The 13474-nt window shown below is 33.8% G+C and overlaps 1 protein-coding gene across 1 annotated transcript; it reads right to left on the minus strand.

The window, feature by feature from the left end:
* Window positions 1-9547: 9547 nt before the first annotated feature.
* LOC113857874 (methionine gamma-lyase-like) lies at window positions 9548-12150 on the minus strand. Its single transcript, XM_027490125.1, has 2 exons — window positions 11388-12150; window positions 9548-10116 (listed from the first exon to the last, which is right to left on the minus strand). Exons 1-2 carry the CDS (start codon window positions 12148-12150, stop codon window positions 9548-9550), a joined length of 1332 nt encoding a protein of 443 aa, XP_027345926.1.
* Between the last annotated feature and the right edge of the window lie 1324 nt (window positions 12151-13474).

Below are 13474 nucleotides of genomic sequence, written 5' to 3' on the forward strand. Positions count from 1 at the left end.
GGCAGCTTTTGATGGAGGAAAATACTTGGTTAAAAATTTGTTCACAAGCTCTGTCCATGTGGTGATGCTCCCTTGAGATTGTGCTTGTAGCCAACATTTGGCCTTGTCTCTCAGAGAGAATGGAAATAGCCTCAATCTTATAGCATCTTCACTCACTCCATTCATCCTTATAATATCACATAACTGCAGAAAATTAGAAATATGCAAGTTAGGATCATCAGAAATTCCACTAGAGAATTGATCCTGTTATACCAAATGAAGTAAGGCTAGTTTTATTTCAAAGTGATTAGCTTGAATGGTTGGTCTAACTATTGAAGAGTTATAGCCTTGCATATTTGGAATTGTATAATCTCCTAGTGTCCTCATCCTATGTTGTTCTGCCATTTCAATTTCTAGAGTGGTCTGTCCTACAGATGAATGTGTTCTATTTGAAATAGGAGTAGTTGAATCTCTGGAGAATGTATAACCTCTAAATCACTATCACCTCCTAAAGAATTTTCTGCTCTAACCTCCCTCCTTAATCTTCTTAGTGTTATATCTATGTTAGGACCAAAGACAAGAGTAGACCTTTTTTTTTGCTACGCATATACAATTAAAATACAGATATAGTAGAAAGAAAATAGAAAACTGCACTAATTCACAGTATATAAATGCAAAGTAACTACTTGATATGATATAAAATCTATAAAATTCAAAACTATACAAATACAGAATTAACTATCAATTGATTGCAAAACAGAAAAATTTTAAATGTAATCTAATATTACAGAAAATTTAAAGAAAACAAACACTCAATCTAGTTATTTTCCTGTTACTAATGATATTGAAAACAAATATGCCCCAGCAACGGCGCCAAAAACTTGTCACTTTCTTAACAGAAGAAATTTTGACTAGCAAGTGTACTAGTGTTATTGTAACAAGTAATAAAATGTTAGAACTATGTTTGAGTCCCAAATATCATCCTCAGCGAATAGAGTTCTCAAATATCACTTCACAAGTTCACAATTAGTTGAGCTTCACGAATTTCAGATGAGGTTTGGAAGTAAAAGTAACAGATATTAAACTAAAAAGAGAAAATAGAACAATGAAGATGAAACTATGTATTTGATAGATGTAGAAAACATAGTTAGGGACTTGTTTCAATAAAACTTCAATGTTAATTCAATAAAGTTCTGAACTTTCAAGTATTTAGATGGGATGCAAACCAGTTTCACGTTATATTAATCAAAGGTTAATTCCTTAACTCAATGAATCTAACATTCAACTAAATCATTCTAATTCCTTAGATCTGGTTCAATTAAATGTTGCATTAAGCATTAGAAACCAAAAGATTGCAAGATCAAAATATCTTATCCCTAAGAAGTCAATAACCTTGGTAGTTGATTCAGGACTGAGAAACAAATTCAACTTCCATTGATAAGAGTTCCTCTGTAATAAGTTAATCAAATTTCCATTCAATCACTATATGAATAGTAGAATCAATTACTCAAAGTTCAAATCCCAAATCTCTCTCTCAGACTCTCTCAACACTAGAAAACAAGTGGAAAGTGAAAATGAACAAAACATCCCAAGATATCTGAGCTAATTCATATTTATAGAATTCCCATCTTTCTAGCGTGATTACTATTCTTCATAAAAGTAGTCACGCAGAGGCCTTTCTGATGTTCTTCATGACTAGAATGATCACTTTTCTTCACAAAAGTAGCAACGCTGAGGTTCGAGATCTGCGCATGTTCACTTTTATGAACAAAAGTAGACACGCGCAACTTGCAGTGTTAAAGGTCTCTCTGGAACGTTCACTTTTGCCAAGAAAAATGATCACGCGCACTTTGCTATGAATGAAGCTTCTCTGGAACGCTCACTTTCATCAGCGAAAGTGATCACGCACAGATTTCCCTTCACTTTCAAGCTCTGAAACGATCACTTTCACCAGCAATAGTGATCACGCCCATCTCTTGCTTCATTAAACCTTGTTCCTTATTCCAGTTTTGCTACTTTCCTTCTATCTTTCCTTTGATCTTCCAACCTCATGAACTTAGCTCAGAATTTCCTACAAAAATATGGAATCATTAATTTCTACACAAAAAAGTCATAAATTTTAAAACAATTGTGTTTAGAGAAAACTTTAATCATTCTATTATTTTTATGAGTTTTTCTGCTTTTTCCAACATGTTTTCTTTATTAAAGGTATTAAAACTATGATAAAATACTAGTAAAATATGGATTTATCAAGACCCAAAAGAGCTCTCAAATCTCCCAAAATTATTCGAAAAAAGAAGTTAAGGCCACAATGCTAAAAGAGCCTCTTAGATTTCTTCCAGAAATGCTCGATTGATAAAAAAAAGAATAGAAGTCCTGATAGGACTCAAGCTATTTTAAAAGCGGTTACCAGCAGCTACCACCAGACAAAGGTTCAACAACATGAAGAAAGATCGTGGGTGATACCAGTTATGGAAGAAGCCCCAACCAAAAGCACGATCACCCAGACACCTGTACCTAAAACCTCTGCATGCTGACAACCTGCACCGCACTATACACCAGCTGCCAGGAGACTCACGGTGTTGTTTTTCATTGCTAGGAGTCATATGTTTCAATTTCTGCATATTTACCTTTCTGCATTTTAATTCCAGTTTGTTTGCTTATTTCTTTTCTGCAATTTGGTTCTTGTTTTAGCACATTATTGTGTTGTAATTCAGTCTTATATTATTCCTGTTTAAAAATTTGTTTTACGACATCTATTTAATCACAACACACTTAAAAGAACCCAAAGAGGACCTAAATCCAGTCCCCAGATTGCTCTTGGATTATTTGTTTACAAATTGTCATTTTTCACCGTAAACAATTTGCTTCACCATTTCCTTTGTCTTTGTTAGTGAAATGAACATGTCGAATAAAACATCTTATTTTTCTTTTGGTGTTTGGAAAGTGATCAAATAAAATAATTTAGAAGTCACTTTTAACTCTCCAAAGTGAGGAATGACAATGATTATACATGACTCTAGATTCACTTTTTCTTATTTTTTAATTGAATAAAGGCATAACCTGGCATACCAAGTAAATGCTCTCCTAATGAGTGGCTTTGAAAACTCCTTTAGTCACAAGACTTTTTTTCTCTATGCAATTAGGGGTTGTTTGGAAAGGGGGTTTTGAAGAAGGAAGAGGAAGGGGAGAGGAAAATTTATATTTTAAATAAGTATATTTAAAATTAATATTTTTAAATTAAAGATATAAATTGATATATCATCATAAATGATATATAATTCTTTTAATTTAAAGTATAGAAATATGTCCTCCCCTCTTTTTCCTCCAAAAACTCCCTTCCCAAATATACCCTTATAGATTACCTAGGAGGGTCATAATGTGTTCATACGCGCTTCTTGCATCATCAAACTTCTAAAAGGTGAGTGGTTGATATCCTATTATATGAGGCATTAAGGCTATCTTTGGGACGAGTATCGATTTTGTATCTTCAATTGTGATGGTTGTTCCTTTATGACTTTTTGCAAGAGTTGTTGAAGTTTGTCTTGTGTCATTGTTCCATCATAAGTGACAAGTGTTTCTTGTGTCATTGTAGCTCGCCAACGAAAATAGTTGCTTGAGACACAATTCCAACCCTCAGGTTGACAATCAGTACCTCTTTAGAATTCAAGGTTTTTCCTTCATAATCTGTCAACACCATGTTATGGGGTATTAGATCCTCTTCCTTTTTTTTTTTATCTTTATTAGCAAGAATCTAGGCATGAGATTAATTGCAGCCTCAGAGTTGACGAGGACCTTATTTACTCAAAATTTGTCATTTATTCAAATTGCCACATATAAAGGCTTCATGTGGCTCTTCATCTCTCTAGTCGGCTTCTCAGAAGTAGCCGATGTCTTTGCAAGAAATCCATCCTTTGTCAAGAAACAATAACCCAATAGGTTATCGTCTGATTCGTCATCAGCATAGAAATCATCCTCATCTCCTTCACTTATACACTCGGCGTATACAACAAGTCACATGGATACGACCCCTAATATGCTCTGAGGTCATCATAGAATCCTGATTCGAAGACATCTATTACCAGTTCGTCATCTGGGTCATATTCAATCACCTAGGGTGCTTTTCATTAAGTTGCCTTGACCCTCACTGGAGTATGTTGCATGTTTTCCATGACGCTTTCCTAGGCCGTTTGAGCTTCATACTCAACTTTCCTAATCCTCTGAGCTCTTCTCCACTGGGTCTTAGTCATAGGAGTTTTATAATAAGGCCTTTTCGCTTAGAAATAGCTCCCTGGTGGGTTATAGAATCTAGGTTGAGCGAAAACCTTAGGCTAAGGGACTCTTGCTGTTTGAGAAGGCTCTCCCATTTTGACCAATTGCCACTTTGGTCGAGTTAGAGCTGGAAACAGCATATTTTAGACTCATTTGTTGCTCGGGACATTTTGAGGAGGCACAGAAGTCTTGTTTTGAACAATTTGAGGATCTCGTATGGTAATTGAAGCATTTTGAGTCTTGACCCCTTTGTTTTTTGTGATCACCTAGTTGGTAGTCACCTGGTAATGCTTCTTCATCTCAGATTGCTTAAAAGCCTTGGCTACTGCTTTGTCAAAAATAGTGTTGCATCTAGGACGTAGCATGACTTTGCTATCTGCTTCCTTCTTCTGAATTAGGAATTCTAGCAGTGTTTCCCCTGCTTTCGAGAAGATTTATGCATTTTCCTTCTCAAAATTTTCCAGGGTGTCGTCTAGTGTCCCTTTCTTTTCGAATTCATTCAAAGTTAGGTCGAACAAGTCCTTCTCTTCATCAGCAACATCGACCAGCAGTATGTCGAGAGGCTCCACGAAGTTGGCCTCAACTTGAATTGGGTCAGAGTCAATCTTCATCAATATTTTTGACTTCTGCTCGAATTTCAATCTTCCTTGCTTAATAGCGTTCTAAATCAAATCCCTGAAACAAACGCAATTATTAGTTCAATGACCGTAAATATGATGAAATTTACAATATTTTTTTACCTTTCTTTGTTCTAAAGTGGGGATCTTATGATAATCAGATAACTCAATTTGGCCATCTTTCAGAAAAAATCATAAATGTTATAAGCTTTAGTGACATTGAATGTATAACTTTTATTAGGTCGGGTTTTATCTTTGTTATCTAACTACTTAAGAGATTGACAAACATAAGGGGGTCCTAGTTTTAATTTAGCTACCTTAACTTCATTTATCCCAACATCTACATCTTCTTCGAGATCATTTTCATTAACTAGCTTTTCTTCAACTAGACCCACATAAGCAACTTTATCTTTTCAAGGAAATTTCTCATTTTTTCTCTTGGAGCATACTTCCCAGCTTTAAGCTGCCCAATCTGCCTCACTTTCATGGCTAATTGTGACATATCTCTCAACTGTTAGTTGATTAATTTTTTCTCTAATCGAATATTCTAACCCACCTACAACCGTTTGGACTAATTCGTATTCTGAAATTTGGATGAAGCATCTTGACCTCATTTGTCAAAATCTGCTCAAATAGTCATTAATAGATTCATTATGCATTCTTTTCACGTTAACTAAGTCCATTAGACTAACTTTCGTTTCACCATGAAAGAATTGTTCGTGAAATCTCCTTTCTAGTTTATTCTAATTATGAATTGAATTTAGGGGTAAGGTCATGAACCAAGTGAAAGCCCCCTTAGTCAAAAAAATCAGAAAGTATTTTAACTTTAATTCCTCATTTCAAGCTAAATCCTCACATTCTATCAAATACCTAGCAATGTGCTTAACAATGGATTCATCGGATTCTCTGACAAACTTAGAAAATTTTGGAACTTTCCAGCTCGGGGTACTTCAGCTTGTAAAATCATCTTGAAAAATACCGAAATGAAATAGGGTCTATTAGCGTACCCTACGTCGAAGTTGTGTTGGTTCAAGACCTATTCAACAACATTTGCAATATTTTGGGGATTATGGTTTTGGTGATTAAGCTGATGCCCCCATCCATTATTTTGTCAAATTTGCTCTAACACTTCGTCGGCGTTCTGATTTCTAGCAATAATCTAGGGTTGGTCCACCTGAAAATTTCCCCAATTTGTCTCAGAACATTTTAGCTGAAATTTGGACCATTTTGTTGAAAACTAGACCATTTTTTTTTTATCAAAAATTGGTTCATCTCGATCAATTTTGGCAAAGTTCTATCTTTGCCCTATTGGGACTTGTAGTGCCTCGAAGATTCGGTAATTCAACGCATTTTCTGAGCTAAAACTTGATAGGTGACATTAGTAGTTTCAACTATGGGATTGACCATTTCGTTATTACTTTCATCCATTTGTTGCCTTATGGAATGTAAGGCAACATTCGAGAAAGAGTTAGCAAGAATTGAATCCCCGCTCGAAACTCCTAACACAAATTGAGTTCCCTGTACTCTGCCAACCACACCCATTCCCGATAGAATGGCGTGACTTCTGGGTGACACGGTTGTCACCACAGGATTATGGTGTGTTTGTACTCCAAAAATGTGTGGAACAAACTCAGGAGGTAAACTGTATGGTGGATTACCCGTTCTTTGACCCAAACTCACCTTAGGGTTATTCAGTACACTAATTATTTGACTCATTACTGGGGATGATAGCGTTGGTAACGCTATCATTAGTATTGGTTCTAGAAAAAATTAGCATTGTCATTACTATTTTTTGGGTTGCCATTGCTGCCATCACTCAAGTTTCTTGAATTATCATTCATAGAATTACCATTCCTTCCTCTATTAGTCATGATACAACGTCCGTTACGTAATAACATGCACTAAAGCAAGCAGTCTTTCAATCAGACGCAAAACACACTGAATAATGTCCCACCAAGCATGTCAATTTGTTTACGGTGAAAATTGCAACTGGTAAACAAATAAATTCAAATTTTAGGTCCTCTTGGGTTCTTTTAAGTGTGTTCTTAATGTAACAATTCAAATTAACGTTGTAAAGCAGACTAAAGCAGGAATAGTAGATAATGATCACGTAGAACTGAACTGGGTGTAGAAGTTTATAGAAACATATTGAACAAAAATGTAATTGCAGGAACAGAAAACATAAAATGAACTAGAAATAAACAGGCTAGAATTAAAATGCAAGAATGTAAACGTACGACTTTCGCTAGGAACAACAACAACTGTGAGTCTCCTGGTAGCTGGTGTTTTGGCTTGGTGTCGAATTTCAGCTTGCAAAGAATTTTAGGTGCAGTGTCTGGTGTAAAAAGTCGTTCCATGTGATGTAAAGCTTTGTAACATTTATAGGTAATGTATCTGAACCGCTCTCCTCCTTTCGTGGGCACTTCTTGGTAATTGCCTTCTGTGCGTGCTTCTTCTCAACCGTTGTCGCCCATTATCCATAACTACTCCTGATCATGCCTTCTCCATAGCTATTGTTGTCCATGATCAGTTCTTCATGTCTCTAACCTTCAACTAGTAGTAACTGCTAGTTTGATAATCACTTCAAACCTTGTAGTTCTTTTTGACATGTTTGTTCACCTTTAGGTTCTATCTTGTCTTTGGGACTTAGAATAATTTCTCCTATCACTTCTTCTTCAATAAGTTTTAGGGAAAACTAGTGAGCTCCACGTCATCTCTTAGACTTAGACTAATTTTCCTTGTCGATTCCTTTTTTCGACAAGTTTTAAGGAAAATTTGTAACCCCCAAATCTTGTAGACTTAGAATAATTTCCCTTATTGATTCTTTTTTTTTTTTACAAGTTTTAGGGAAACTCTGTGAGCTCCACTTTGTCTTGTGGACTTAGAATTTCCCTTGTCGATTCCTTTTTTTGACAAGTTTTGGCTGTTTTTAGTCTGGGACATGAAAAATCCTCAAAAACTCCTCAAAAGGCAATCCTCTTTAGTTTTTTTTTACAAGAATTAGGGCTCTTCTCATGGCTCTTCAAACTCCTCGAAATGTAGCCTTTTTTGACAAAGAATGGGGCTCTCCTCATGACCCTCCAAGTCTCCTCAAAATGTAGCCTTTTTCTTACAACGAATGACGCTTTCTACTAGTCTTCGTGGAAATGTGTTGGAAAGTGGGTCTACTGACAAAATTTTAGGATTTAGATATTTTCATAGGTCTATGACTCATCAATGTGTAGGACCCTAGGGTTCTTTATGATTTTAATCTAAACATGTGTCCATACCATTGGTCTTTGAGATATGGACATGCAGTTTTTCCTTTACTCAAGAACTACCCATTTTAGTGTATGTTGCTGGAATAAGTATATTGCTTTTTGCAAATGTTGGGTCCTCTAGTTAGGCCTAATAGTTCTAACTTCCAAGTAATGTATTATACTATGTTCGATTATCATTTATTTATACTTTGTCCTTTGTTTACGGATTTTAAAATTTAAACAAACGTCTTAAATGACTAATTTATTATTGGATTAAATGTAATGACCAATTGTAGGAATTTACATAGCAGTTCTTTACATATAATAAATCAGTGTTTCTATTCTGTCTAGATTATTTCTAATGAACAACTTAATCCTTATAGGAGTCATGTAATGGTTACTCTCTCAGTCAAGTCCTATTAAATTGTAGTTAGGAAATACTCACCACACACCAAAACAAGGACAGGTTATTTTACCTATATCCTGTCCAACATGTTCTAGAAACTAAAAAATGATTAGATTTGTTATAAATTAGTGTAATTTTATTAATTTCACTTTTTGTTCTGTATAAAGAATGTTTGAATTATGTCAGGAAAAAAATTTTTTTAGAATAATTTATTTAACTTGTACAATATTGCACAAATTTAAAATATATATAAATGCTATATAATAATTTTTTTATTAAAACTTACAAACTTTAATATAATTAAATACATTAATATTACTAAATGTTATAATTTTTAACCAAAATTTGTTTATATATATATATATATTCTTATGCTGTGCAATATTACAGAATTTTAAAAAAAATAAACAATAAAAAAATCAATACTTCTCCTTTATAAAATTTTTGTTTGAAAAATGTTTAATAACATCTGAATTGACTTTGGACCTTTTTTCATTTATGTGTATTTATAAATTTAATCAAATTAATTTAGTTGGTTTGATTTAATCATAAATGAAAAATTTGAAGCGTTTTAAAGTTAGTTAGAATAATTTTCAGAACACCCAAGAATGGTAAATTTAATCTTATATGAAATTAATTATATGTTGCTTTCTTTTTGAAAACCCAAGAATGATAGGTTTGTTATTCCAGTTTCAGATCTATCTGAGTTCCGCTCTTCGTATGCATCATTTGTAGCGTAGGATCGTTTGTATCAATGTAGCATTTTTTGAGATGTTCGCTGTTTATGGATGCTAGGTTTGGGGCCTTCGTTGTATTGTTGTTAAAAACAATAGAAAATGTGTTTATATGACTGGTGATTTTACTCCTCTTCTGGTTCATGTATTGTCGACGGAATTCAAAAACTTCATATGAGAATACCAAATAACTAAAATTCTAAAACACAAACCAAAAACTAGAAGCTTATTCATTACTGAAGCGCAGCAACAAGTTTTTCTTACGGTACCCCTACCACACCGAAAGAAACAGAAATAAAATTAGGGTAGTGCCTTCTCGTTAAATCTAGCAAGTGCCTTTTCCAGCTGAGCCCACTTCTGCTCCACTGTGCCTATGTATCCAACCGACATCCTTATTAGGCCTGGTGAGATTCCAGCAAGCCTTTGCTCCTCTTCATTCATCTCACTGCTAGTGCTACTTCCAGAGCATGACATTAGGGTCTCATAGTAGCCCAAGCTAACAGCCATGAAACCAAATTGAGCATAGTTTTGCAAGATGTTCATCAACCTATTAGCTCTCTCCTCGGTTTCCATGTCAATGCAAAGAAGCCCACCGTACCCATATTCCTTGTTGGCTATGGATTTCAACAATTCATGCTGTGGATGGTCTTCAAGGCCTGGGTAGATCACCTTGAGTCCTAATTTCTTAAGCCTTGTGGCGAACACCAATGCACGGTGGCAATGTTCCTTCATCCTAAGGCCCAAGTGAGGGATTCTCTCCGACAGTTCAAAAGCTACCTTAGCATTCATAGTTGGACCCAACAACATCAGGGCCCCTTGCTGAAGGTCCATCATCGAATTCACCAGACTTGCAGGCCCGCACACAGCTCCTGTCAACAATGAATATACACAACAGCAACTATTATTTTCTTAAAATTACAAATATTACTACTCAATGCTAAAAAATATAAAGATTTTCTTGAAAATTATAGATATTACTGAAAGTTGTTTTGTAGTTAAAAGTTATAATATATATGTGAAAGAAAATCAATTAGTCTGATAAGCTATAAATATTTATCACTATCAATAAAATCGAAATTGGCTTACTGATGAGATAAATGGATATGAAATAATAAGAACATCATCATTATCACACTGCAGGAAACACGTGGATAAGGAAAAGAGGACTGCTGTGTGAAACGACAAAATCTTAGGTACAGGTGGGTGCACAATCTAGATTGGAGTAAGCAGTAAAGAACAAAAGGACTTTCATGAAAAATAATTCTTTCACGTTTGCTATTCCTTGTGTATAAAACATTATCACATCTCTACTAAAAATTGAAGAAAATAACTTTTGCAAAAACTAGGTAGTTGTGTGGTTGGTAGCCTTTGTTAGAATAGTTAACCAGAAATATTAATAAAACAACAAAACAGATTTTTCAACCTGTTGAACATTTTATAGGACAAATCTATTTAGTTAAACATTTGTTAGATATCTTAATTCTTAAAAGGTTACTAAATAATATTTTTCAAACAACTATTATATGTCTCTTTCATAATTTTTTTTTCCTGTCATTTTATTACAATTTTTTTTCCTTGTAAAATGATAAGTCTTAAATTTTTATGATAGCTTTTTAAAGTTTATAAAATAATCTTTCATGTATTGTCATGATGCTAACATGCTGTAGTTGGTAGCTGTCGGAACCAAATTGAATTTTTAATTTAGAACGCAGACAACAAGTGTCAAAAGCAGCATAAATAATAACATCATTACCTGAATAGTTAACATGAAATATCCAAATAAAAAAATTAAAGCAACAAAACAACAAAAGTAGCATCAATTTACACTCATATATTTATAATTATCTTTAAACAATTTTTATCTAAAAATAATTTTTATAATAATATTAATAATAAAAATATTGTAAATAAAAAATTAAATTAGCATACAAGTATGGTAACAAATATTCACCTGCAATAATATAATCAATTTAATATTTATAATTAATTATGCAATAGATAATTAAAGGAGAATATCCTAACTCCACAAAAAAAAAAAAAAAAAAACCTTATCCATGCATTGTTATTGAAAACTTATTTAAACTAAGAGCTACAAAATAGGAAATTTATCATAAAAATAAATGAAGAGAGAAGGGTAAACCTGCAATTATGTCAGCGCCACCGCTGATAAACTTGGAGATGCTGTGAACGACGACATCAGCGCCGAGACAAGCGGGGGAAACGACCATGGGAGCGAAGGTGTTGTCGACAACTACTGTGACACCCTTTTTGTGTCCCACGCGGCACAGTTCTGGAATGTTGGCCACCTTCAGAACAGGGTTGGCCACAGACTCAAAATAGAGCACTTTAGTCTTCCCTTCAACGATTGCGTTCTCCACTGCCTCCAAATCGGAGATATCAACGAAGGTTGTGGTGATGTTGCATGTCCTGGGAAAAAAATGAGAGAGGAGAGCGTGGGTCCCACCATAGAGAGCGCTTGAGGCCACCACGTGCCCGCCGAAGCTGCAGAGCTGGAGTAGAACGGAGGAGATCGCCGACATGCCGCTGGCGGTGCAGTAGGCGGCCTCGGTGCCTTCCAGGGCAGCCATCTTGCGGCCGAGATTTAGAACTGTAGGGTTGAAGTGGCGGCTGTAGATGAAGAAATCATTGTCAGGGCCAAGCTCGCCGGCGAACATGCGGCGGAGGGTGTCCGGCTCCATCACTGTAAAGGTGGCAGAGGCCTCCACTGACATGTTCACTCCACCGTGCTCCCCAAACTCATGGCGAACGCTTGCCAATGCCGCCGCTGGGTCCACATCGCCACCGCCACGAAGCATCTTCCTCTTTGCGTCGTTACCCTCGATGACATCGTTTTTGCCACTGCTGCGCTTCATGCTCGAGACGTCCACCCCAGTGTCAGCCATTACGAGGAATTGAAAACGATGAGAGAGAGAGAGAGGGAGAGACAATTCAATTGATGAATGGATGATGGAAATACACCCTCTGCTCGCTATTTATCTTTGTGCTTCACGGGAAACAACTACGCTTCGTTTGATTTTTAAAACTTCCATGCTGTGAATCTGGACGGATATTTTGCTTTGAATGTGAATCTAGTCGTTTTTTTTAGTATTTTTTTTTCTAATATTACTTTAACAATTTTAGTAAACTTTATCATAATAGTTAATTGACCTTTTTTTATTTCCTTTGTAACAGTAGAATTGGCATTGGCTATTTATCACGTTCAAGATTTGGCGTTATCTAATATTAATTGTATCAACATAAAAAAAAATAAAATTATTTTTTAAAATTTAATTATTTTGTTTCAGGTCCACAAAATTCAAACAAAGTAGTCTACAAATTATACAACGGTAAAAAGATAACGCATCTATTTGATTTGATAAATTAGTGCAATTTTATTAATTTTACTTTTGTTCTGAATAAAGAACGTTTGAATTATATCAGAAAAAGTTTGTTTACCATAATTAATTTAACGTTTTTTAACTTGTACAATATTGCACAGACAAATTAAAAATATATAAATGCTATATAGTAATTTCTTTTTATTAAAACTTACAAATTTTAATATAATTAAATACATTAATATTATTAAATGTTATAATTTTCAACTAAAATTTTTTTGATATATACATATTTATGTTGTGCAATATTACATAATTTTTAAAAAAATTAAACAATAAAAAATTAATATTTCTCCTTTATAAAGTTTTTATTTGGGAAATTTTTAATAACAACTTAATTGACTTTGGACTTTTTTGTCCATTGATCTGTATTTGTAAACTTAATCAAATTAATTTAGTTGATTTGATATAATCTTAAATAAAATTTTTGAAGCATTTTAAAGTTATTTATAATAATTTTTAATAATTTAACGTGTACTTAACGACAGATGTAAAAAAATTAAAATAATATTTTTTTATTAAAAGTTACGGCGTTTAATATTATTTATGTATTAAATTTTGTGATATCCTATTATTTCTAATAAAAAATTGCCATATATATGTTGTTATTTTATATCCACAACATATTAAAAAAATATTTTTTATTAACAATAATTTAAAAAAAAAATTATTTATACAAAAATTTTGTTTGAATAAAACATATATTGTTTTGTTTTAATTTAATTTATGTATACAAAATTATCTACAAGAAAATAATTTCATATTTAATATTTTTCTATATATTAAATTTTAAATCTATTCCTTAAAGGATAGTAATTTTTGAAAACAA

The sequence above is a fragment of the Abrus precatorius genome, unplaced genomic scaffold (genome assembly GCF_003935025.1).
Source record: "Abrus precatorius isolate BTA unplaced genomic scaffold, Abrus_2018 Scaffold1, whole genome shotgun sequence".
Classification (NCBI taxonomy): domain Eukaryota; kingdom Viridiplantae; phylum Streptophyta; class Magnoliopsida; order Fabales; family Fabaceae; genus Abrus; species Abrus precatorius.

What these genes read in the sequence shown, in the direction of transcription:
- LOC113857874 (XM_027490125.1), bottom strand. Translation starts at nt 12,150, where the DNA reads ATGGCTGACACTGGGGTGGACGTCTCGAGCATGAAGCGCAGCAGTGGC. An exon ending in TGGCGCTGACATAATTGCAG is followed by an intron (nt 10,117 to 11,387) that starts GTTTACCCTTCT and finishes CATTGTTGACAG; the next exon opens with GAGCTGTGTGCGGGCCTGCA.